At 42.0% G+C, this 27,378-nt stretch overlaps 1 protein-coding gene across 2 annotated transcripts; it reads left to right on the top strand.

Moving 5' to 3' along the window:
* The first annotated feature begins 10,187 nt into the window (after positions 1–10,187).
* LOC149287439 (N-alpha-acetyltransferase 15, NatA auxiliary subunit-like) lies at positions 10,188–27,317 on the top strand. 2 transcript variants are annotated; one of them, XM_089492874.1, is made up of 20 exons: positions 10,188–10,241; positions 15,358–15,442; positions 15,530–15,634; positions 16,251–16,408; positions 16,762–16,896; positions 19,513–19,666; positions 19,870–19,989; positions 20,230–20,325; positions 20,418–20,524; positions 21,332–21,404; positions 21,541–21,710; positions 22,309–22,461; positions 22,554–22,682; positions 23,007–23,220; positions 24,167–24,360; positions 24,997–25,105; positions 25,297–25,395; positions 25,818–25,961; positions 26,265–26,362; positions 27,120–27,317. In XM_089492874.1, exons 1-20 carry the CDS (start codon positions 10,188–10,190, stop codon positions 27,315–27,317), a joined length of 2,595 nt encoding a protein of 864 aa, XP_089349000.1. The 2 variants fall into 2 exon arrangements, with proteins under 2 accessions (XP_089349000.1, XP_089349001.1); XM_089492875.1 differs by having other exon boundaries at positions 19,870–19,993; positions 20,234–20,325.
* Positions 27,318–27,378: the final 61 nt, after the last annotated feature.

Raw genomic sequence — 27,378 nt, 5'->3', positions numbered from 1 at the left:
GATTGCAGGGGCATTGTAAAGGCATTGGCTCTTCTCCACCTGTACCAACACCTTGTAGCAGCTTGTGTTTCTGTTAATGTTCATTTTGAGGTCTGCTCGTTATTTATGACGCAACTAAGAATCATGGAAAAATCTAGAGCTGCTTTTCTGCTGCTGGATTAGAGAAATGTTTTACAAGAAACTATTGCAATAGCATTTTAAAACAATAGTAAAGTATATTAAATAATATTTACGCAGAGTTATACTGCTTGAATATTTGGAGTTTGGAACATGCTCCATTTTTTAAGCTATAGAGGGATTTTATTCTCATTATTGGCCATCTTCATTCTATCAAGAATGCTACCCTAAATCCTAGGAAGTGTGCTAAGCATTTTCCTTCACAAAACTACATCCTTTCCAAAAACCATAATGCAGCAGGTCATCTGCACCATCTGCATGAAAACAAATCCTCTTTAATATGCTTGATCTCCATTGTCCTCCCAAGCCTGTCTATAATTACAGTGATATGACCCACAGCTCTCATAATTAACTTCCAAGCACTTTCAGGGCAGAGTAAGGGATCTAAGGCAGACAGGGTACTGGGACTGTTACCTGCTTCAGGTTATAGAACCTTAGCGACATTATCACAGCACCAAAATACTTAAAGCCTGAGAACAGTGAGTAAGATACACAGAGAACATTGAGATTCTACTACAAAACTTTCATCATGATATCACCTAAAAGGAACAGCCTTGCCAATTGGAAGATTGTATTGGTTGCTATGGTGACAAGGACACTTAAAAACTTTCCACAAGGAGCTCTTTCCAAATATAGCCCATTTTACTTTCGAAGAAATTATGAACAAATCCACATACACAACAAATCTGTGTTAACGAATTCATTTAGCCCTAAGATGCCTGGTAAAAAGAAAGGAGCATGAGCTAACTCATGCCAAGCGTTTGCATAAAGTATGCATTAGACTGCCAAATGTTTAATGATGGCTTCTTCAATTAAAAGATGAAAGAGATGTTATTCAAAATGATGCCAAGAAGCACAGTTAGTTGCAACTACAATAAGGAGATCTACCAAGGGCGAACAATATGGTTGAGTGGTTTTAAGGTGATCTGACCAAGCCCCTTCCTCCATGTATAATCTTCGAGATTTATTTGCAGTGGTCAATCAATACAATGAGCAAATGTAAACACTAATGGCATAGGCATCGGATCAAGGACAGAATAAGGTTTTTACGTTTCTGAAGCAGTAAATGGACAAACCAGGTAAGTTCTTAGCTGCCGTCACATTCAGCATCTATGTATTTTTGAATAGGCTGCTTTAGTAACTGTGGGGACAGTTTGCTTACAACATTAAACCTTTAAGGACAATGGGTTGTCCTTAAACCCATTAAAAACAATGCATTGTGAGCCTGTACATGTATGAGCTTTGTCAAGAAGGGGTTAAGATTGTTATCATTACAGGCCACATTTACTTTACCCAAACAAAAACAAATGTATAGAAACAATGGCCTTGTATTTATATTTGTTTATAAAAAGTAACCATACACACAGAGTTGGCATGACATCAGTCCTCGGAACCACTTACATAAATGCCACCACCAGTTACAGCAACACCAGTAAGCAGGTAGTAAGGCAGAGCGCTTCCAGAAGAACCAGGAACACTGGTGGAGGACATCTGACGGATCGGACCTACGGGGGGTAAAAAAATAAAAAAAGTTAGCATCAGTTATACAATCTTTGCATACTCTGCACATTAAACTATATATACATATTATATTTCAAATTAGTGCAATTGTACAAAAAAAGCATCTATACATTCTTGAAATTTCAGTATTATGCTTTATTCAGAATCAATGTGCACTAAACGGCTGCTGACTAAAGGAAATAAAAAAATTACTTAGAACAATCATTACTAAAGTATACGGCCTGTACGCAAATAAGTGAATTATATATTATTAGCAAATTACACGTCACTGATCATGGCATGTTTTTCACCTGATTAGTCAATCATTCACCACATTAGATCCTTTCAATGCAGAAGACTTCAAAAACAATGCAGAATGTGACAGCTTTTCGGTCTGCACTGTGTTGTATATTGTTAAAGGGACAGTGTAATGCTCCCAACTAGGGCTGAAACAACTAATCAATCAGTTGGTCTGGGTACAGCACGCACCATTGTTGAGTTAAAGGGTAACTATCTCCCTGTCCTTCCCTCCCAGCCTCCAGTCTGATCCAGTCCCCGGTCTCTCTCATCCCATCAGTATATCCCCTCTTCCATTCGTTAACTCCCACCCTCCGGTCTGCAAATTAAGCTCCCTCCCACCCTTCTGTCTGATTCTGGTCCCCAGTTGCTCTCATTCCATGTCGTCCCCTCATTAACCCCCCTACCCTTCAGGAAAAAAATTGCATGTTTGCTTTTTATCCGATTAATCAAACAAAAATAGAAAAATCGGCCAACTAATCAATTATGAAAATAATAGTTAGTTGCAGCCCTACTCCCAACAGCCTTCGTAGGTATTGTAACAGGCATTCTCATAGCCATAAACACCCCACAAGTTACCTTGAAGAGAAGCTGTGGCTTCCCTCCTGCTTAGTGATTTGGCGATGCTGGTCACTGATTTGCCGGTTGTAGCAGCCAATCAGCGGCAGGAAAGCTTAACCATCACATGCAACATAATGTCAATAAGAAATTTCCTTTTTCGCCAAGCACAGCTATGTGGCTTGCAGGAGATGTGTTTTTCTGTACACACGATATGCTTGCAGCCAGTCAGCTCTAGAACTGGCTCAGCGAGCGTCCAGGGGGAGTTTGAGACCCACTCATGTAAATAAGCATCCCCCACTTCAATGGAAGTACTTTCCAGTCACTGAAGCAGCCAATCAGCGGCACAAAACGTTGGACCATCGAAGAGGTGCTGCTCTGCAGCGTCTCCTGAAGACTTGTTCAGGAGGCTGCCTGAGACATTGGAGTGTCCCTTTAAGGTTTAAGTCATGGCGCCAGCCAACCTTTAGTGCATGTTCTTGCCTAGGTTGGTTTTTAATGTGTTAAAAGCTGGAAAACAATTAAACCTTTCAATCATCAGCTGTGGCATAAAATGCTGAAACACCTCTGCACCACCATTTCTTGCCCCTCACACTGTTGCTATGTTGCTCAGCATACTTTTATTTTGTTGGGGTTCTTTATTTTTATGAATGCAGGAAGCCCAGTTCTAATGTAATTCCAAGCTAATGAACATTTAATCAAGTCACAAAGAAAATACTTAGCAAGGATGATCTGCCCCTAAATCAGATGTTATCAGTGTTAGCTTAGCAGTGTGATGAAGTGTAAATTAGTGCAAACGAAATCAACATGACAGCGTTAATATATTCCAGTGCACTGGAGTTCAACAAGGCAGGTTCTCATAGTTCATATCACTGTTCTTTCAAGAATAGCATATGGGAAGATATAACACAAGCTGGTGAGCGCTGTGGACGTTTAAACCAGATTTTTTATGAGACGTATTAAACAAGTACATTCAAACAGTAAGACAGGGTTGACAAAAAGTCCCTTTAGGTAATTTCTGTTATCAAGTGCAAAAAAATGAATATAAAACATCTGCAAAAGCACCAGGAGGAATAGATTTCAGAAAGACGCTTTGCAGCCAGCCATAACACATGCTGCATCTGACCTCCATTTTCTAACATGCGACCTTCACATCTCCTCTTCCAGCTCATAAAACCCTTTTGGCGAGGCTTCCGTGTTATCGTAAACCATAAAGAAAGGTAAAGGAAGCTAGCGTCCAGGGGTTCCGACACAACAACCATTTACTCCTAATGGAAGGGGAGCAGTGCAACCACAACATCGGAAGCTATTCGTTAGTAAACGGACTGCTCCACGTATAGGTCTTGCCTTACAAGTTGTTACAGTATTAATAAATACGGCCCCATAAATGTATGTTGGTATAGAGGGAACTGAATATTTTTTTGGGTTATTTATAAACATAGTCTATTCTAACAATGGGTAGATATGCTTCACACGTGTTCTTCTATACCTACACCAATGACCTTTCTTTTCTGAGCATTCATTGACCTTGAAATGTCTATTTTCAAGCAGTATCTCTCTGGGCATGCTCATTCCCACATACTGGATGGTGGTCTGTTCTCATTCCTGCACCCTGCATACAGAATGACTGCGCACATATTTAGCACTAACATCGCCTTATGTAACAACGGCTCATCTTAGTCTCACAACCCTGTTCTCTTTATACCCTGTGAATAAATGTATTGTCTGGAGCCCTACATTAATATATTAATAATTATATTGTTTATTTTTAGCTTCAGATCATCGATTAAGGCAATTCATCCACAACTGAAGGCTCTACACCCCAAAGAAACAGAGGGCTCAGCCAGACATTAGGCAGATGTATACACAGGTGTACGACGTTGGGTATGTCTACTTCACAAGTGATATTACTTCATTAATGCTAATAAACGTGAACATTTTTTTTTTTGCAAAAAAAGGATAAGCGTAAATGTTTCAACGAATTAAAACCAGGAAGGAAGAGAGAAACGTGCACTTAAAAAGAGCGAGGACGTGTCTTAACAATGTAAGAGACACCAAAACTGCGCAAAACTAGTGTCGAAAGGGTTAATGGCACCGTCACGAGAACAGGCGCACGAAGAGTTAAACGCGCAGAGGTGTTGCCTGCGAATTGAACGCAAATAACATTACGAAGATATTAGATTCACAGCGGTTTGCGTCATGTGCGTACATTATAGCTAACAGACTACTTAGAAACCACGCAATAATCGCAATCGCCTCCAATACCTTCAATGAAACATACTAAATACGCATAGTAGTCGTGCCTATCATGTAAAGCACAGGACACGCCGGGAGGGCTGCGGTGCGAATACGTATTAGCAGACAGGTGTGAGCGCTATACCGAAACAAAAGTCCCCCAGGAAGATGCTCACCGTTTCGGAGTAGAGAGATGGTGCCCCTACCGCTGGCCAGAGGAGCCAGCTTTTGCCAGGCTGTCCTACACAGGTGCATTGTGACCACGGACGCAGAGCTCGCCTCAACTCGCAGTGAAATGTGTGACAGGCGGTGTGCAGCCACCAGCCGTCAGGCAGAAAAGGGGGGCGGGAAATCCAGCTTTGCGACGTCACACACAGGCGTGCAATAGCGCGTGAGCCGTCCCCTGGGAGAAGGTTCTATTCTGGCAGTTAGCTGAAAATGCTGCGATTGCGAAGGGATAGGGCTAGGCTGCGTGTGCGCATGCGCCGAGTACATTATACCTTATTAGGGATAAAGGTAAAGATGCACTTTGACGTTGCTGTGGATTTTTCGAGAAGGTGTGACGCTATGTATTACAGTTATGGGCGCTATTATGCAACGGTTACTTACAGGTGCAGTGGGCGGGTCCCGTTTTCTGCGCCGGCTCAAGGTCAGGACAGGCGCTGGAGTGGAGAGTGACATGAAGCAGTGCGGAGATCGCACGCACCGTGTACAATCCTGATCACACCAGTCACACGTACACAGAAAGGTCGCAGTCACACAGCATGGGGTGAAGGCACCCATTCCTGCATGCTTAGTTACAGTGTCTAAGGCTTTTTTTCCTTTCCATTTTTGGAACCTCGTGACTGAGGTTGTGGTGTTTGCGTTTAGAATTAACGTTCTTTTTGCCGGACAATGCAATTTACCCCCTAAAACCGTGTATTTGTGAAATGCTGGTACTTTTACACTTTCCATGCCAGGATTCTTGTGAAGATACAGCATCAATCAAGACTTACTCTTAAAAATAAACATGTTTTTTTAATTTCTTTGGAACTTGATTGCTGTCGCAGTGACATTACTGGGGTCTTTTTTATTGTTACATTTTTACTTTGTTTTTTACTTTACAGATCACATAGTGACTAATAAGCTGGGCCTGCATGATTGGGTGCAGTACCTGGAGACAACCTGCAGGGGAGCTCAGAGTTTTCAGCAGGGTCAGGACAAAGCCTCTGTGAACTCCTTTACTTTGTACTGAGTGCTGCCATCTTGCAGAAGGCAGAATGTTTGTTTTTTGTGTGCTGGCAAATGCCTCCTTGATCTCTTCCTAAGCAGCTGCCCCCCACCATATTGAATATGGCGAATGTGACAGTTCCTGAGAGCGATCACACAGAGCCCCTGCAACTTTTTTTTGGTGTTGCTGAAAGCCTCAATATCGAGGCATTGCAGCAACAACACTTGAGTAAATAAAGCAATCGTTTATCGCATCCTAAGCCTCTTTAAGTCCATCACATGCCAGACACCTCATTGGTAGTTACATTTGCCCATGTTTTTAAGATATATCCTGTAAGTTAACATCCCATCACAATACCACATGTGTATTTTGTGTAATTCCAAGATTAAAACAGCCTATTCGCATTTCTTTATTGTTTAAGAAGATAACCTGTGGTATTCCACAAGAGGCAAACACTTTTCATCCAGTCTTTTAACCAATTTCTGTCAGGCTGTTTGTAACTGTAGAATCACCCCCCTACCTAGGGGCATTCGTCCTCATAATACAGCGATATCCCATACCTCCCGGCTGATGTGGAACAGTGTCAATGTTTGGGCAATGGGCTGCCGAACTGAGCCACTCTTCTGCTTGTGTAGACCGTGGGGATCATGGGCCGGTTACACAGATCACAGCATCTCCCCTGAACAGCCCACCAAGCTGTGTCACGTCAACCACAGCTTCCTCGCCGTCTAGTGACATCACATCCCAGCATTCTTCTGCTTGTGTTGTGTTCCAAGATAATTACATGGTCCTGACTGTAGCTCTTACAGCAACTCCTAACAAAGGTGTCTACTTTCAGGCTGGGAGGTATGATATGTGGCAAACATAAGTCTGTCTCAATTGTACATTATTCCTAGTGTGAAGATGAAGCTCCTTTAAAAACCAGAAACAAAAATGCTTAACAGAACAGTTAGGCTTACGTACCATCAATGGGACAGAGTTTATCTACCAGGCTAGCATATAGTTGGGAGGAAACATGCTGGCATCGCTCCTGGCTAAGGGGTAACCAATGTGAAACACACACGAAGGAGGGATAGGAGAATAGGACACTTAAATATCATGCGTGATTTTACTATGTACAAAAAGATACAAAGATGACAAAGAAGAAAATTGCTAAGGTATATGCAAAGAAGCATTCTGCTTAAAAGTAACCAGCAAAAACTTTGTGACCATCTTTAAGCATTAACTGCTTCCACTCGATAAAACAAAGATGACTCAGAATATATATATTACCTCCATGTATTTATTAAAGAACAAAATAACAGATTCTTGTACTGTAGTAATAAGTGTCTTCCCATCACTTAAAGCTTTTAACATCTACCTGGGTAAAGATAAAAGAAAAAATATGTTATAGCAAAACATACACACGCACCACACTTATCTGAAGCTAACTGCATTGCTATGGTCAGAGGTGTTGAGTGGTCTCTGTAAAATAGCCCCAAATACAGGTTTAGTATTGTTCGTATACAGACTAAAAATTCACTTACACAGTATGTCTATGATAGCATTCATTCACTCCAATCTGTTTCTCTTTTTATATTCAGCAACATCTTCATTGTGCTGTTGTATGAGCTGCAAAATGAAGAAACACGTTTTCATAAATGTGTAACCAGACCCGTGCCTCCAGCTAGTGCTATGTATTCTTCAATAGATCACACAGTTTCATCAAGGGGGAGCAAAATTGCTGGTGAATGTAGCTATAAACGGGGACATACATACCTACGATTACACTTTACTGTGGAAAAGAGCACAACCCAACAACCAGGATGCATTCAATCAAAACAAAGACATGATACTTGTAATCTCTTGGTTAGTTCAGTTGCCATGGTGTTTGCTTTACAAAGTATATTTCATCACATTTGAATAGGAGCAATACTTCAAATCTAGGCTTTGCCACAAATCTGCTGCAAAGTTTGAAAAGTAGTTTTATCACCATAGCAACCAATAGACTGTTCCTCGCGAACTATCTGGTTGGCTGTCAGAATCTGTTATAAAAGGTGAGCCACTTTGGCTCTGGCTTTCTCTCCTCTGCTTTTGATGAGACATACCATGTGTAGAGCTCAAGCCCAACTCATAACCCCATCCGTCCCAGTGTTGGTAGACTACTTACCAGAGTCCAGAGAGCTACACTGCTTCCGAATGCCAGGCTGACACGAAACCAGTTTGGTCTAGAAGGATCAGGCTTCCTTGCCGTGAACATTGAGCGAGCAAAAACTGCAACCATAAAAACAGGTTTAAGTATTCATAGATTGCAGAAATGTTAAAAGAATACTAGTGCATCAAAACCAGTATCAGCACTTTGAGCTTGGATTCTCCTTCTCTACAAGGGAGCGTCAGGGAAAGTATGCTGGGTCTTTTAGGCTAGAGCAAATACTATCAAATTCTAAGCCTAAACTGGTTCAACATGTAAACCACACTAACAAAAAGTGCAACTCGTAACGCAACATATCACTAAGGATAGTTACACTTATTTTAGCAGCATTGATGGCTTGACCGAGGTACCAGTGATATAAGATAAATTAACTACACCCATTTAAAAAATCCAGGGATGGGAAGTGTAACTTTAATAATGAAGCCAGTAGCACATTCATCATCATCGCTTATGGCTATATGGGGCACACGATACTAACAGTCATCAAGGTCATGTCCTGAGGAAAACAGAACTGATCACCTAGACCCATTTCTTAATGATCCTATTTCACAATGGGCATTAAAGGGGAATCATTGGCTCCATGTCAAAGAAAGCAAATGACCTTACAGTTGGAGGCAAAGGAATACGGCTTCGGGACCGCTGCTGCTGGCCATGTATGTTACTTAGTAATAAGGTATTATTTCTGCAAATGTTATCCATTTGGTATAAACCCCGACAGTACACCCCCACTATACAAAAAATATACACTATACTATGTTCAGATACGGATACCCACGTAATATTGCTTATATAACACTCACGCGTTATAGGCCTTCTAAGGCTCCCGGTCGCCGGTGACACCAACATGGCAGCTTACAGCGAGACCAATCTATTCGATTTCTCGGCGTTCGTTCTAAGGCTGAAGGAATAGCAGTCAAGCGCCGAACTATTCATAGGCAAAGTCAACGGCTGAGCTGTTTGGAAGGCAGGAAGCAACTTATATACAAGGAGATGACAGCTGCACACACAGTCCTCTTTGCAATTAACTAGACTTTGTGCATAAACATTTGTGAAGTCATTCACCATATATACTTCCAATTTTACACAACTCCTATTGCTTCATGCTACATTTATTGAACCATACTTATTACAAATGATGGGATCCCTAGGCCTGGTCTGGGACAGTAACGCTTGTGATTTAACCATTTAAGTTCTGGGGTCAAGACACTTTTATTATGTGGTTTAATTATGTGATGAGCTACCCAAAGTCTGACCATTATGAGCACCCCAAACCACGCTACAAGAGCTACCTGCTTATACCACCATCTTCATAAGAAAATCCCTATTGTTTTCCAGTAATTACCAAACCTTTTGTGTGTATGTGTATATATATATATATACACACATATATAATATATATATTATATATGTGTGTATATATATACATATATAATATATATATTATATATAAATACACATATATATATATATAATAGGTGTGTGTATATATAAATAGATATATACACACACATATATACATAAATAAAACACGGGTATATGCACATATGCAGTGTAGAAAAATATGCAGGTTTCTAAAGCACTGAACGCCCGATCCAGATACTTCGCGCCCCCTCCCCAGCCTCTCCCTGTCCCTGACAGAAATAGAGGCGGGGCTCGGTGTGGGCGGAAGGTGTCCCGCACGGGGTCATGGCGCAAGCGCCATTGTACCCGTGACCCGGGAAGCCGTCCCTCCTCCTTCCGCCATTTTGGCCTGAGCCTCTTGTCGGGTTTGTTAAATTACCACGTGAAGTGCCCGGCCGGGGCCCCGATAGGGCAGCGAGGTGACGCGGTAGCCGTGCGATTCCCCGATCTGTGTTGCCGTTCTGGCTGTACCGGAGAAGTTGGAGGCCTGAGCGGTGATCTGGCTCTGTACCCGTTTCTGAGCGGCGCAGTACCGGGGCACAGCACGCGGACGGTCCGAGGCGGAGAACAGTAGGGCGGTACGCGGGAACAGCGGGTGGTGTGAGGAGCGGCCTCGAGATGCCGAGCGTCAGCCTCCCGCCTAAAGAGAACGCGCTCTTTAAAAGGATTCTGGTGAGAGGCTGTGTGCGTGAGGGTATGTCGGTAGCGAGTGGGACCTGTATGGCCTGTGACTGAGGCAGTGTCAGGTGGTGCGCTCAGCCTGTGTTTCGTGGGAGACGGGTTGCTAATGAATATCCGTTGATAGGCCTGGCAGCTGCTGTCTCTTACAGTTTGAGGGGGTGGGGGATAGAAGGGGAAACGTTTCCAGGTCACGTCTGAAAACGCGCTAAATGGTAATTTATTGCCCACACGGTTTCTAGTACACTCAGTAGGGTAGTGTGTGTATGTATATATATATATCTGTTTATATCTATAGTGCCTGTCTAGCAGGCATGGTTTGTGGGAATGGTTGCTATTGCTCTTGTGTGGCTGTTCTGACAGTGTGTGTAAAGTGATGGGTGCTGTGACACTTCTGCTCGGTTGGGGGAAGTGTTTAATGTGGATAATGGAGACGCATCTCAGATGTGTAGGTTGAGAATCAGGTTGTATTCTGTGTTGAGCGTGTGATGCATTTGGACTGGTGGGATAGTGATGCATCTGTCAAATGCTGGATGACACGTGGGGTACGGGTTCCTGACATGTCTTGTGCACAAGGTTTTGAATGGGTGTAACATTTGGTGTGGGTATCATACGTCATGTGTCTGATTAGTCTGCGTGGCTGTCATGTCTGGCACCTGTGCGTTGTGGAGCTCGGCTAAATGAAAGTCTTGTTGGAAGAGAATACGTCTGATGAGACATAAGGTGAATGTCTGCACGGGATTCCCACATGGCTGTAATAAAGACACATAGGCCCACTGTGGAGGGGAAGGATGTGGTTTGAGCCGGTCCCCCCACGCATCTGCTACTGAGCAGGCATCTGGCTTGAGTCCATGCTGGTCGCCTAAGCCGTAGAAAATCCCATGTGTTGATGTGCGAAAGCACGGGATCATTCCAGAACAATAATCTTTAATGTGAAGAATGTATTATGCAGATCAAAAGCTGCCACAATGAGTAACGGGACTAGATCTAAAGTTTGGAGCGAGCGTTAAGCGCGAACCAACATGAGAACTTCTCTTTCCACATTTGTCAACATCTGAGTGATCGGGAGGCTTGGTGACAGCGGCATATATAGTATGCAGGGGGGTTGTGCACGAGCCTTCAGTAGCAGAACTCGTTAATATGCATGCTATGCTTGTGCTCTGTTCGTAGATATTGTTGGGTATTCGTTGGAACAATATAATTTGAAAAAGTCTAGCATTTGTGTACATTTGTCGTCTGGCAGACTTGGCATTTTGCATGTTGAGTATAAAGACCTTTTTTGACAGATTATGTAGATTTTTGGGGCCCAGTATACATTCATTAAGATAATCCTATGTTTATGATCTCCAGGCGAGATGTAGGAATGAATTTCGGGGTCATGACTCCTTTGCTGCTGAGGTTTGTCAAGCACATGAGCTGAGCAAAGCCTTTTCAGCAGTCGGCAGGTTCCTAGAGGTTTGGAGACATAAGTCTTTCAGAACGGACATCTGCGCTGCTCAGAAGGTCCTGCGTTAGCCTTGGTGTGTGCGGGCATTTGCTATCTTCACCTTTTTAGTCTTTGACAGGAAGATGCTGTTTACTTGTGCGTATAACGTTTAGCAGGCTCCTTGGATCACTGAGCAGTAATTCAATGAATGAATCCAGTCAGTCCGAGGGGGGAAAAAAAGGGAGGGGTGCAAATGCTTAGCAGGGAGCTAGTGGAGAGATTTTAAACGTGTTCTTGTGTTTAATTGGGAGAAAAACTTTAAAATGGGCGTTACTTTCCTTTTAGAAGAACCATTTAAACGCATTAACAGAAGATTTTGACGCTGTGCGCTTGTCGCCTATCAAGTTGGACGGCTTTCAGTCGCTGTGACCATTATAGTAACTGGCATGCTGTGACCTGCATTCATGTCTAGGGTGCTGCCTTTACTTGGCTTCACTGCCAAAATCTATTTCCTATGCAAGCTCCACCCGTGGGGATAACTTACCAGGATTCAGCAAGTATCTCCGTACTGCTGCTTCAGCAAGTATTCTTTTTCTATAGCACACGGAACAGGGAGTTTATTCACTGACGGGGAAGTTAGCAGGAGAGTTGCAGTTTCATCTGCCCGGCTTTACTTCGTGTTATGTTGGTGATTCTCTTGACCGGCTCCATGGAGTTTAGGAGTTGGATGGGGGGGGAAATGTGCTGAATCATCACAGCTTCTAAACCAAATGGATAAAGTGAAAGAAAAGAGCCTGTGAGCTGAGTGACAAGCATATGATACGTGAAAAATCTGAATGACACGTGTACAATAAATGAAAAATCTGAATATCATATCTTTATATTTATCTGACGGGGTTAATTAAAAATTAATAAAATCCTGCATTTTGTCAAATTACCTTCGGTAATACAGCGTGTCCAGTTCTTACTTATAACACCCCTACTCATTTCTCCATGGCTTTTCTTGCCACTGATGGCTGGAAAGTGCTCCCATTGAAATTGATAGACTTTACACGGGCGCGCTGGTGTCTAAACAGAACAATAAGCGAACAGTGAGACAGTTCTGCTGCAGAGGACTATGGGGTAGCTTAGATCAACAGTAGTTAATAAGGAATAGGAAAAGGGTTAAACTTAATGGATGCAAGTCTTTTCTCGACCTAAACTACTATGTAAAAAAAAAATAAAGCCAAAATGCAGAAGCCATGTGTGGGTAATAGTGTTTGGGGGTTCCCATCACTACCGCTTTATAGATTCGTTAAAGTTTTTTAATGTAAAGTTGCAAAGTCATTAGTGCCCAGAGGCTTAACAAGGTATGTACGCAACAAAACATTTCTTTGTATAAAGATTGCCCGCTCAGACGAAACACTTTATTTTATCTGATGTGTAGACTGTAACTGTCAATGCTGCAACTAGGACCCTACCACCCCACCCCCTCACACACGCCTGCCTGTCACATCGATTTTAAAATAATCCACTGCAAACATCAAATAAACTTCAGATTGGCAGAAATACTATCAAGACACTTCTATCCTAGAATATAAACTCAGTAATAGATGAACAGAAAGAAGCAGGCATTATTTGTCAGTTTAATACATGTAAGGAGCGGTGTTGATCTATGCTAGCAGCTTAAAAAAGTCCACAGGTAGCCCTGGCCCTGCACGCTCTGGCATGATGTCGGGTTAAATCTTTAGCTCTGCGTGGCCCGGCATGATATCGGGTTAAATCCTTTGCTCTGCGCGTCCTTGCATGATATTGGGCTCAGTCCTTTGCTCTGCGCGGCCTGGCATGATATCGGGTTCAGTCCTTTGCTCTGCGCGCCTGGCATGATATCGGGTTCAGTCCTTTGCTCTGCGCAGCCCGGCATGATATCGGGTTAAATCCTTTGCTCTGCGCGTCCTGGCATGATATCGGGTTCAGTCCTTTGCTCTGCGCGGCCTGGCGTGATATCGGGTTAAATCCTTTGCTCTGCGCGTCCTGGCATGATATCGGGTTCAGTCCTTTGCTCTGCGCGGCCTGACGTGATATCGGGTTAAATCCTTTGCTCTGCGCGGCCTGGCATGATGTCGGGTTAAATCCTTTGCTCTGCGCGCCTGGCATGATATCGGGTTCAGTCCTTTGCTCTGCGCGGCCTGGCGTGATATCGGGTTAAATCCTTTGCTCTGCGCGGCCTGGCATGATGTCTGGTTAAATCCTTTGCTCTGCGCGGCCTGGCGTGATGTCGGGTTAAATCCTTTGCTCTGCGCGCCTGGCATGATATCGGGTTCAGTCCTTTGCTCTGCGCGGCCTGGCGTGATGTCGGGTTAAATCCTTTGCTCTGCGCGCCTGGCATGATATCGGGTTCAGTCCTTTGCTCTGCGCGGCCTGGCGTGATGTCGGGTTAAATCCTTTGCTCTGTGCGGCCTGGCGTGATGGGTTAAATCCTTTGCTCTGCCTGGCACGATATCGGGTTCAGGCCTTTGCTCTGCGCTGCCAGCGTGCTTTTTGTGCATCCTCAGCAGTTCTGATGCTTTCAGATATTTTCGCGTATGTGTAACCGAATCAAATTGTAATTGCCAGAAATGGCTTTTCATTTGATTAGCTCGTTAATCATTAAACATAATAAATACTGCGGGCAACAACATTTCCAAAATACCAACTATAAGTCAATAATATGTCCAAGTAACAATATTTTGACCCCATTGAATTCATGTGCGGACTTCTTTCATCGTTTACATGTTTTTAGATATGTAATATGTGTGAAGTAGAGGTGTATTTATCGACTTTTAGTTTGATTGGACGCTTTTTTTTTCATTTTGGATGGGTGGAAGTTTGTTTTTTATGACTGTCTGTCATCTCCACCCTGTCCTCTTAAATATGATTCCTGTGGGTGCAACTAACAGGGTTTGCACTCCCAAGCTCGATTGTGCCGTGACTGTCTTTAAATCAAGTTCTAGAATTGTAAAAGGGAAATACGGTTAGTCTTACTCAGCAGCCAAGTGTGTTTGTGTATTGGGGGAAACAGAGTACCACAATATAAAATACCCTTTTATTGGACTAACGTTCCGTTTTAAGGATGACCTTTCCACCTCAAGTCAAAAGCAATACTAACTGTGAAACATGGACAGTAGTATAGGAGTAATGGAGAAAGACTGATAAGGTAAAAGTCCCAGCAGTTTAAGGTGGTCATAAATTAGTTTAGCCATTGTGAAGAATTTCAAGGCCTATGCCACTTTGAGACTGAACTCCTTAGTCTTATTGGTACCACTGTGACTGATATGTATAAGGCTGTCTTTACACCTATAATCAGACTTGGGAACTTCCCTGGCGGGCTCTGTGGGAGTTAGAGGGGTAGTGCGCACGGCCAAAGAACCCTACCCTGTACATAGAAGAAAGTGGTAACCGAGACTGGGTAAAACTGCATACAAAAGCTGCGTTATCGGCAGAAACACGACATGCGGGTTCAGACACCGATTATGGTAGACGACAGATAATGACTATTAATAAAGCTTTCAGACCAGCCATTGATTTCGGGTTTGGAGGGTGCGTATGCATGTAAACATATGCTGGCAGTTTTAATTCTCGTCATTGGATGAATACATTTTATACACCCGTTCCAACATTTGGCTGCTGATCATTACTCATTTATTTTGCCTCTTGTATTTGCAGAGATGTTACGAGCACAAACAATATCGAAATGGGTTGAAATTTTGCAAGCAGATCCTGTCCAATCCCAAATTTGCAGAACATGGAGGTAACAGCTTATAGAGACTTAAACAAATTCAAATATGAACTGATAGAGGTGTCTGGTATCTTTACAAATGTATTGCCACCCCTACAGAAACGCTGGCCATGAAAGGATTGACTTTGAACTGCCTTGGGAAGAAAGAGGATGCGTATGAACTAGTCCGAAGAGGGCTGAGGAATGACCTCAAGAGCCATGTCTGTATCCCTTTTCAAAGTGTGCTTGGTATTAGTAAAAGTAAATGATGAAATGGTTGTTGCCAGTAAACATGATGTGTAATATTAGAGATGCAACGAAATGAAAATTCTGGACCGAAACCGAAAATTCAGGATTCACTTGACTGAAAATGACCACACACACAAAATTAAATAACCACAACACACTTTTAATAAAAGTAACACACCAAAATAGGACAAAAAAATTCAATAACAATATTATGGGCATGATAGGAGTGTGATATATATATATATATATATATATATATATATATATATATAAATTTATTTTTTGTCCACACCAAAATTGGACAAAAAAATCAAATAATGGCTAAGAGCAATCACACTCCTATCATGCCCAGACAGCCAGTGCATGATAGAACTTGAGCAAGATAGTGTGATTACAGGCTCCCTATGCCATGCTATCCCTTACACATCCATGCTATGACACAAACATTCTCATTCATATAGTCATTCATTCAGATACTAATCATTCACAGATTCATTCATTCCCTTAATCACGCATACTTGCTCATGTGATTTTTACATTTGTATATTCTCTTCCATCTGAGAGTGTTAGCTGCCTTGACACCACTTTCCAGGCTGGCATGTATATGGCCTCTTGCAAAGATCAGATAAAAAATATGACGAGGCGATCAAATGTTATAGGAATGCCCTAAAATGGGATAAGGACAACCTTCAAATCCTGAGGGATCTCTCTTTGCTGCAAATCCAAATGCGGGACCTGGAAGGTTATAGGGTATGTATGTGATTAAAATCTCACTGTTTTCCTAAACATCTTAAATATACCTCCCAAATGTTCTATTTCTGACATACTAAATTCCAATGTATATACTATAAAGTATGCATTTAGTAAAATGCAAAGGAGATTATTCAGCAATTTTTAGTAAATAGAAAAAAGTCCAACCTGGCAACTAAACCCACTAACAATAGACATGTTCCTTTTGTCAGTCCAGTGTTTACGCTATGAACCCAAGCAGAGTAGGGTAGATGTGACTGTTTTCAAGTGGTAGAAAATAAATGCCAAAAATATGGTAATTTATGTTCCCACTTCTATATGTTTTTAGCCCCAGTAATACGTTTCTCCTGCAGGAAACCAGGTACCAATTATTGCAGCTGAGGCCTGCACAGCGGGCATCGTGGATTGGTTACGCTATTGCTTATCATTTGCTAGAAGATTACGAGATGGCAGCAAAGATACTGGAGGAGTTCCGCAAGACCCAGCAGGTAATGGCATAGAAATCTGCTTAAAAAATGGATTTTATCTATTGGTATTTGTGTATGTGTATAAATATAGATATCTATATTAGGGCTGCAACTAACGATTATTTTAATAATCGATTAGTTGGCCGATTATTTTTTCGATTAATTGGATAAAAAATGCATTTTTTTAAAATTTAAAAAAACGTACAATTGACACTTTCATCTCTTTATTGCAATGGCCTCTCGCTATTCACCTTCTTATTTTACTGACATAATAATAAAAGCTACAAGAACCCAAACACAGTGTTTCTCAAACTAGGTTTTAATACAAAGTTATTAGTAAATATTAATTCAAATGTTAACTATTTTTCATATTTAATAAAAACTGAGAAAAAAGCCTTGTTTATATTTTCTTTTATTTACCAAACTGCCCCCAGTTATGCACATCTGACCCCCAGCTTGCCACTCTGCCCCATATATGCCTTATACCTCTTATATGCCAGAGATTCCACTGTGCCCCTGATATGCCACTGTGCCCTCGATATGCTTTATACTCCTTATATGCCAGTGATATGCAACTGAGCCCCCTGATATACCTTTTACCCCCAGATATGTCTATAACTTCCAATATGCCACTCGCCCCCATTTATGCCTTATACCTCCCGATATGCCACTCCACTCCCCATAAATGCCCTGCACCACCCTGAAATTCTCCCTGATTCACCACTCTGCCTCTCCCAGATATGCCACTCTGAAATTCATTATACCCCCCATACACCACTCTACCTCCCCTATACACCTCTCTATCTCCCCCAGATATGCCATTCTGCCTCCCTGAAATTCATTATCTCACCCATACACCACTCTGCCTCCTCCCCCCTCCCATACACCACTCTGCCTCCTCCCCCCTCCCATACACCACTCTGCCTCCTCCCCCCTCCCATACACCACTCTGCCTCCTCCCCCTCCCATACACCACTCTGCCTCCCCCCTCCCATACACCACTCTGCCTCCTCCCCCCCTCCCATACACCACTCTGCCTCCTCCCCCCCCTCCCATACACCACTCTGCCTCCTCCCCCCCCTCCCATACACCACTCTGCCTCCTCCCCCCCCTCCCATACTCCACTCTGCCTTCCCCCCCCTCCCATACTCCGCTCTGCCTCCTCCCCCCTCCCATACTCCTCTCTGCCTCTCTCCCGACTCCTTGGTATTTTGGGAGCCTCCGTTGCTGACAGGCACTTACGCTGAGGCTTCTATGGAGCTGCAGTGTAAGTGAAGGGCAGTAACGGAGGCTGTCTGTGCGATGCAGACCCCCACCAGCTGACAGAGAGGATGATCCTCTGCACGAGACCTCGATTCTCTGTCAGCCGGTGGGGCTCTGCGCGATGCGCACAGACAACCTCTGTTACTCACCTTCACTTACGCTGAGGCTTCTATGAAGCTGCAGTGAAAGTACCTGTCAGCAACGGAGGCTCACAAAATACCAGGGAGTCGGGAGAGAAGCAGAGCAGTGTATGGGAGGGGGAGGAGTCAGAGGGGTGTATGGGAGGGGGAGGAGTCAGAGGGGTGTATGGGAGGGGGGGAGAGAGACGGAAGTGAGAGACCGGCCGACAGTGAGGGGAATCCAGGTCCCCTGCCGCGTTGCGGGGGATCTGGATTCTAGTGTTATAATTCGATCTCTGTTTGAGGTCGGATTATATAAGGATAAAATCGATAAAAATCGATTCGACTAATCGATAATGAAAATAGTTGACAACTATTTTCATTATCGATTTTATCGATTAGTTGTTTCAGCCCTAATCTATATATAATTACACGCATTAATGTATTAGTCACTGTAAGGATTGCTTTAAATCAACCCACGTCAGAGGAATAATTAATTTGGCTAAATGGCTTTCATTAATTATACCATGACTTCAGAGAAACACTGCATAGCTCCAACTATATCCCTTTTCTGATAGGAGTATTCAGTATTGATATACCCATCCAACGGAGGAACATGTTAGTTTTCTAAACAAGCTACGTTGCCATCAAATCAGAATAGCTGGCTCAAGCGGCTCCACAGTTCTTTATGCAAATTCTGAAGATCACACCCTGCATTGGGTCGGTGTATAAATTCATCTTGTGATGTGCAGAAAGTGATAGCCCAATATCCACATACATCTGGAAATGCCCTCTATTTTGTTGTAAAACACCGTCTAGTGTTTAAGTTCAAAAAAAAAAAAGAGAGAACCTAGCTTTAGATAGAAAAATGTGCATTTTAAATTTACAAATGTGCAGAGTCGTGTTCATTTGAGACGCGGCACAAGGGCGTTAGCTGCTGTAAAGCATGGTGCCGATAATAAATGCCCGGTGTTCAAGTAACACAGTGGTTCTTAACCTTTTTGAAGTCACGCCTCCCTTGTGGAAAATCTTACGACCCACACATCCCATGTTTTAATGGCCCAAAATGTAATCTTAGGCAGGATGAGTTTGCATGAAGCAATGTATAGTTGAAAGGCTACTCACACTTCTCCTGGAGTCAGTCCAGACCTCCCCTGAGGAGGCGCAACCCACAGGTTAAGAACCGTGGAGCTAATGTGTACTTCAAATTGATTCTGATGCAGTTTTTCTTTCTCCCTTTTTGTAATCATCATAGACCTCCCCAGACAAGGTGGATTATGAGTACAGCGAACTGCTGCTTTATCAGAACCAAGTTCTGCGAGAGGCAGAGCTCTTTAAAGAGGCTCTTGATCATCTCTGCACCTATGAGAAACAGATCTGTGATAAACTTGCTGTCGAAGAAACAAAAGGTATGAAATGTGCTGGGTAGCTTTTATATTATATAATTAATGTACCAGTGTTAACGTTTCATACGTGGCATTTAGGCACAGAAACATGTATGACTAATGTAGTAATGCTTAATAGCATTATACATTGATACATTTTACCTGTGGTTGAAATGTTTTTTTTTGCAAACTAATCACCATATGTTTCCCTTCTCCTGCTTGTATAGGGGATTTGCTGCTAAGATTGGGGCGGTTAGAAGAGGCTACAGCGGTGTACCGAGCCCTGCAGGACAGGTGCCCAGAAAACTGGGCATATTACAAAGGTTTAGAGAGCTCTCTTAAACCTAGTGAGTATCCAGCCCCAGTAATCCTTCCAGAATGTTTGCATCAATACATTAACCCCGTGCAAATTGTATGTAAGCGAATTTGCTTAATGACGTAACACGATAAACTATATTAATGACTTAAAATGACCACACATTGTGAAATTGATTTGGACGTTTGCTGAATGGCAGTCTGTCCATAGCCTGTCGTGACGTACGTTTTTAGAGTTCTCCATGTAATGAGCTGTTTCTTGGTCGCTGTAGCTAGCATGGATGAGAGACTGAAGGTCTATGAGGACAGCTGGAATAAATACCCAAAAGGATTGGTGCCAAGGAGACTGCCATTAAACTTCCTAACCGGTAAGTTGGAATCTAGCAGTGTGCCGTCGTGTTGCTGCTTTGACAGTCTTGATTGGGGACCTCAAGCTGTTTGACACTGTGTTTGTTTCCAGGTGGGAAGTTCAGAGAGTGTCTTGACAAATATCTGAGGATGAATTTTAGCAAAGGCTGTCCTCCTGTTTTCAATACCTTGAGATCACTGTACTGCGATAAAGAGAAGGTAATACATATATATATATATATTTTTGTTTATTTTCCTGATTACTTAGATTTAGGGATGCATATATATCATGTTGTATAGTCCTCTTAATAAATACCCTTTTTTGTTGCATTATGTGCATACATATTGGTGTTCACTTGGATCCTGTATTTTACTGTATGTTTTTTCTAGATCTAAAAGATGTATCTATTATCCGCGTTTCCTTCTTCCATGTCATTAGTCTACACTTGGCCTTTTTCCCTTGGTTATCATCTTGGGGGTTATTCAGTGAACATTTGGAGGGACCTGTGGTGAGATGCAGAATTTCTTCTCACTGATATAACCACATATTATGAAGGACTTGCCTTTCTCCTGCTATAATGGCTGAGCCAGCCCTGAATAAACATGGATAGTGGAGGAGAATGCAGCTCTCCTTTTAGTGAATAAGCCACATTATGTGACCGGTTCATCATAATCCAGATCACGCCTTTGGCACAAATCTTCCGTACCCATAGTGTAATCTTTTTTCCCCAGATGAATTTACTGTTTTGTTAAACCCACTTTTTTGCCTGTAAGGTGCTAACCAAAGAGTTATCCCCTTTCTCTAGGTTTACACAACAATTTGCTTGCTGTGCCTCGCCTTTGCTAGGGCTCTTTTGTGGACTACTTTGATACCCCACCAGTGCACTGTACATTAAGGTCTAGCAATGTGCATTTGAACAGCTTCAGTTGTGCTTCTCTATCATTTAAATCATTTTCTTTTTGCTGTAAAGCCCTACAGATATTTAACTGTTGCCACCCTTTTTCCAATGTGCCTATCTTGTCTAGGTGACGATTATTGAAGACCTAGTAGTTGGTTATGAGACTTCTCTAAAGAGCTGCCGGTTATTTAACATTAATGGTAAGTATACATGACCCACCAAAGAGCATTAGGTCTGTGCCATGATTGGTAAACATTTATTTAATTTTTTGCATTATCGTATGTATCATTTTATAATTGGTCTCTATAATTACACTCACACTCATTCTTCATTCAGATGATGGGAAAGAAGAGCCACCAACGACTTTGCTGTGGGTTCAGTACTATTTGGCACAGCACTATGACAAGATTGGCCAGCCATCCTTAGCCCTGGACTATATTAACGCCGCCATTGAAAGTACACCAACTCTGATAGAACTATTCTTAGTGAAAGCTAAAATCTACAAGGTATGGTCTTTTATATGTAGGCTCCAACCTAAAATCTGTAATAGGCAGAGCAAGTCCCCCCCCCAATGACATATAATAATTTAGCTAACCAGTTAGCATACACATTTCCTGCCAGTATGGTATATATTGTAGCAGCACGTATTGTCGATACCATAAAATGCCGTTTCAGTAACAATGGGTTGGGAAACTTTTTGGGGGGTTTTTTTGCTTTGTTTTTTAGCAGATGCCAATTTGATTTCTGCATCAACTATCATAATCCTTTAAAGAAAATGTGATTGTTTCTAAGTGCAACAACCTGCAGAACCTACACGATGTCTGACTACTCCCAGAAAGAGGGATCAGAATGAGATCAGATATGATTTTGACAGCTTTCAATTTAGAAATCTTTGAGAGTAATGTGCAGTGATTTAGTTTGCAGAAAGAGATATGCAGGTGTAGTTTGTCTCTACTAAGAATAGGCTACTTTTTTCAAACCCAAGATTCAGAAGCTCATTTCTAGTTACAAAGCAACTTGTGGTACCTGAAGTATTCCATTGAGTTATAAGCCTAGCCTGGCAGTGTGAGCCGTGTGAGAGATCTATGATGGCTTCTCTTCCAGCATGCTGGTAACATCAAGGAGGCCGTGCGGTGGATGGACGAGGCCCAGGCTTTGGACACAGCGGACAGGTTCATCAACTCCAAATGCGCAAAGTACATGTTAAAGGCAAACATGATCAAAGAGGCTGAGGAAATGTGCTCAAAGTTTACAAGGGTGCGTACTTTATATGGCTTCAGAAGTTGCAATAAGCTACCTTTTTGGTGTAAAGCTGTTGGTAACGTTGCTGTTCCGTTATGTTTCTTCAGGAAGGGACATCAGCAGTGGAGAACCTTAATGAGATGCAGTGCATGTGGTTCCAGACGGAGTGCGCACAGGCCTACAGATCCATGAACAAATACGGAGAAGCACTTAAGAAATGCCATGAAATTGAAAGAGTAAGTATACAGTCAGCCCTATCTTATTGATGCCTTCTGAATCCTCAGGTGTGACTAGGATTAGCATGTTATAAGCACAGATATGGTTAGCAAGGATGCTTTAGCTTTATCTAAAATCCATAGTATTGAATCCTTTTCACCTTTCTGACAGTGAAACTGGTAGAGGCGTGTAATTGTTAATCCACACCAGTTTCCTGATCATGACGTTATTTTCAGATGTGTGCATCCAAGTCACGATCCGGAAATTGGTGTTGAATATGGTTAGACATGGTGTTTACTTTTCCCATGGTGTTTTACTAAAGCTCATATTTCTTAATATTGCAGCATTTTGTGGAGATCACAGATGACCAGTTTGACTTCCACACCTATTGTATGAGAAAAATTACCCTCAGGTCGTATGTGGACCTGCTCAAGTTAGAAGATGTGCTTAGGCAGCATCCATTCTACTTCAAAGCTGCACGGATTGCTATAGAAATTTATTTGAAACTTCACGATAACCCGTTAACAGACGAGAACAAGGAGCGTGAAGCAGACACAGGTATGCTTTTTTAAGAGATTCTTTTATTCTTTTGTACGGTTGCATGGACATTGAGAAGGAATAGAATATGCGTGTAAAAGTTTAGATGCACAGTTGTCATAGAACAACACTATATGAGCCTGGTACTGCTTTTGTATATTTCTATAGTGTCTGGAAAAGTTGAAAAGGGTGATTCTTACTGTTTCAGAGAATGCTAGATGCTGAAATAGGTCTGTAGCCAAGATGGCTTCCATAAGGTTTAGTAAGCACAAGCCGTAGGAGCCAGCTTGTACGTTTAGTTTAATGTACGGTGCAGAGTGAGCAATAAGACAGTCTTTTTAGGGGGAAATTAATGAATGATCCTATTGGGAAAACTGATGTTTAATGAAACCCTTTAGCTACATGAACATTATTGAACAGTCCCAATTACGGTTTTAATTGATGCAAATTCTTAATCCCACGTACTGTATCACTGAACGTAATTGAATTTGCAGGGTTTCTCAGGGCTTAGTCAATCTGACTGCGTGTGCATTTATTCTCTCCTTGTAGCGATTCTCCTCTTTAACCAGCGCAATCTAAGTTTAGTATTTGGAGTTGAATGACTGAAATGCAATAGTTGCCTAAAATATAACAGCTTGTGTAATTTCCTGCCTTTCCAGATGGGCCGTGATCGATAAAATATTAGGCAATCTCATGTTCTGATTTGCATTGTGTTGTCCCTCTCTCATAAATCCCCATTAAACTTTATCAATAGTTAAATTAATTTTAAACTCAGTCTTATTTTCTCGTTCCTGGTTCGGGGCTTACAGGAAACTGAGTATGTAATGTCTTATTTGTCATTAGGCTAATGGTGAAGGCAGTCATTTTCATATCCTTTTCCATCTGCTCCTGTTTGTTTTTATTCGTTTTTTACACACAGATTTTGTTGACTTGTTCCTGTCTTACTGTCGTTATTTTACCCTCGTAGCCAATATGTCTGACAAAGAACTTAAAAAACTTCGTAACAAGCAGAGAAGAGCACAGAAGAAAGCCCAGTTAGAGGAGGAGAAGAAGAATGCCGAGAAAGAGAAGCAGCAGCGGAACCAGAAGAAGAAAAAGGAAGATGATGATGAGGAAATAGGGGGACCGAAGGAAGAGCTTATTCCGGAAAAGCTGGCCAAGGTATTTCTGAGCATTGGCTGTGGGTCTGACCCTAACATAAACATATCTTTAGCTATGCTTGGCGAGCATCTCGGATGTTTCTTATATTTCACCCTTTGAAGATCTCCCCGAGTGTAAAGGAGAGGAATACCAACCGTACCACACTGACGAGGCCAATAAACGTATCCGCAAGAAGGGCTGAGCAGGACCTGTATAATGCATAGCCCAATCAGTGAGGTGACTTTGGAGAAACCTCACTCATTTGTAATATGCTTTATATAGGGCAATCCAACTCATTCTTGGCCCATACACTTACAGGGGTTGGCCTTTCAAAAGGAAAAGTGAAGCATACAAGTTAAAATTGTAACTCTCCTGCCAACTCCCTCTTTGTGTACTTGATAAAATGTATGTAATTTACACATTTTAGTTTGATTTTTGGCACTATAGAAAAGTTGTTTTTTTTTAATTTTTTGTTGAAATTATATGGATATCGGTATCTGCATAGAATTGGCTAGTATGTTTATAAATATTACTACATAAGTTGTTTTTATTGTATAACCAAGGAATATACTCATCTAAAAGATGCTAACCTCTATATACATCAGGAGTAGTCGCTGTTACCATGTTACACACCATGTTTCTGCACACATTTTTCAGGTTGACAGCCCGCTGGAAGAAGCCATTAAGTTTTTAATGCCTTTAAAGAATCTGGTGAAGAACAAGATTGAGACCCATCTGTATGCCTTTGAAATTTACTTTAGGAAAGGTAAGCAGTTAAAGGTTCAGTAATAAAACACTAAATGATAAAAAAGGAGCATCAGATAAGACTTGTAATTTAAGATATATCCTGGTTGTTTGCCTGTTCCCATCTCATTTTGAATTTGACCCAGGCTGTAAGGGGTTAAAAAACCGTATGTATACGCTCATTGGCTGCTAACCCGGGATTCTGCGTTTTAGAAAAGTTCCTGTTGATGTTGCAATCTGTGAAGAGGGCATTTGGCATGGATCCCAACCACCCTTGGCTTCACCAGTGTCTGATCCGCTTCTTCTGCGCAGGTAGGTTTAATCATCCCTGCAGTACCTACTCGGCTGGCTACCATTTACTTTTATTGACTTGTGTTGGTGAATTGGCACGTAAAAATGTCCTGTGTGCTCCTTCTCCCTCGTGGCTGCAGATTGCATACTCCTGGCGTTAGGTTCTGCTTTGGTTCTTTAATATCCAAAGTCAAACCTGCTGTAATTATTGCCTTGTCTTAACTGCTTACAAGTTCAGTCATCTGGGCGCTCATACACTTTTCATATGAAAGTAATGGACATGGCTAATCTGCACCTTGGACTACATGTTGGTGCGTTTATTTAGGAATGATTTGGTTAACAGCACCTCTGGTCGATGGGTACCCCATTGAGCTCTTGTCGACCATATGGCTCTATTCAGTTGGTAATGCTCAAACTTATTGCTCTTGTGCTTGTACTTGCAGTATCCGATAGCAAAGAACTCAACGAATCTATTAGAACAGTATTAAAGCATGAAATGAACAGACTCTTTGGAGAAACAAGTCCAGAAAATTTTAACAACTCTTTCCTGAAAGAAAATTCCAAGTCGATACCCCACAGACTAGCAGGTAACCTACTGTAACGGTAGGGTGGGAGCCGTTTGTTTGTATGGGCACATCTCATACGGTACCAGAGGACATGTTTGCTTCTATGACAATAGCTGATATGTTGTCTACGTATATGAATATTAAGGATAGGAGCTGTAATGATCTGTTCACATTGCGCCAGCACATTCTGTAAACCATCTCGCTTACAATAAAAACTCTGCATCCTGTATCGTTTGCTCCTTGTTTGTTTTCTTGATTGTGTGTTGTGTTTATGCACATCTATAAAATCTGGAAACGCTAGTAAATGTAAATATTTGCTTTCAGCTGCCAAGATGATGTATTATCTGGATAGTTCAAGCCAGAAACAAGCTGTCGAGCTGGCTACAGCCCTTGATGAAACCCTGGATAATAGAAGTCTTCAGGTAAAAACTTTCACTATAACGTCGTTGCTCTAAATAATCCATACTGATGGGAACACTGTCTCTGAACATATGTCTTGTAAATTTCATTTAGACCAGTTTTCTTGGGTTTTTTCTAGAAACCTGCACAGTTTGACAATCTGAGTCTAATTGCAAATCTGTTTAGGGAAGCAAAAGTAAATGGTTGTTCTTACACTGAATATAAATGCGATGACTCTGTACATAACCGACATACTGAGCCAGATTCTGCGCGCTCTATATGGCAAACGCTGTAAAATAGTTTCTGTAGTTTAGATGGTCATCCTTCAACTGCTACCCTAGTGGATAGCGTTCCCTTTCCTCTCTGCTGCGAGTCTCTCATGTTGGTGTACGCACAAAGAGAAAAGCCTGGTATTTACACTTCAACAAGCTGGCTTCATGTGTAGTAAAGAGAGAGCTGCTGAAAAGGGATTGATCAAAAGCTTCTGTAAGAATAAAAGTAAAATGAAATCTGCTTGCTGATGCATGGAGCAGGCAATCTGATATGGCTGTTTGCTAGCATAGTAACTAATAGCTAGCATGCTGCCTGCTGAACTATTGCAAGATCAGCTGGCCAACATGCCACCTAGCCTGATCCTTAAAAAAAAAAATACTGGTCTAATACGTCAAAAGTGCCCACTCTGGCTTCTCAAGGGGTTAAGAAGAGCTTATTCTGTTGATCGCATGTGAATTTGAATGTGCTAATTATCCATGGTTTTTACTTATTTTTTGTGTGTTGCAGACCTGTACAGACGTACTAGAAGCCTTACGCGATGGCAGCTTAGACTGCAAAGAGGCTGCTGAATCTTATCGAGCCAGCTGCCACAAGCTATTCCCTTATGCTTTAGCTTTCTTGCCACCTGGATCTGAAGAGGACATGACTGTCACAATTAATGGCGATAGTTCTGCAGAACAAGAGGAACTGGCCAATGAAATGTGAACGAACGTCTAATGAACAGACATTGGACCATATCAACTATCTAATATTTTTGTCACGCACC

The sequence above is a fragment of the Sceloporus occidentalis genome, unplaced genomic scaffold (genome assembly GCF_023333645.1).
Source record: "Sceloporus occidentalis isolate IW3139 unplaced genomic scaffold, rSceOcc1.0.p SCAF_61, whole genome shotgun sequence".
Taxonomy (NCBI): domain Eukaryota; kingdom Metazoa; phylum Chordata; class Lepidosauria; order Squamata; family Phrynosomatidae; genus Sceloporus; species Sceloporus occidentalis.
This window is presented reverse-complemented; position numbering and strand designations above follow the sequence as displayed.

Excerpts from the sequence above, each read along its gene's own strand:
- LOC149287439 (XM_089492874.1), top strand. The coding sequence starts at position 10,188 with ATGCCGAGCGTCAGCCTCCCGCCTAAAGAGAACGCGCTCTTTAAAAGG. Across the intron at positions 16,897-19,512 it reads AGTTCCGCAAGACCCAGCAG|ACCTCCCCAGACAAGGTGGA; the intron begins GTAATGGCATAG and ends TAATCATCATAG. Across the intron at positions 25,396-25,817 it reads GATCCGCTTCTTCTGCGCAG|TATCCGATAGCAAAGAACTC; the intron begins GTAGGTTTAATC and ends TTGTACTTGCAG.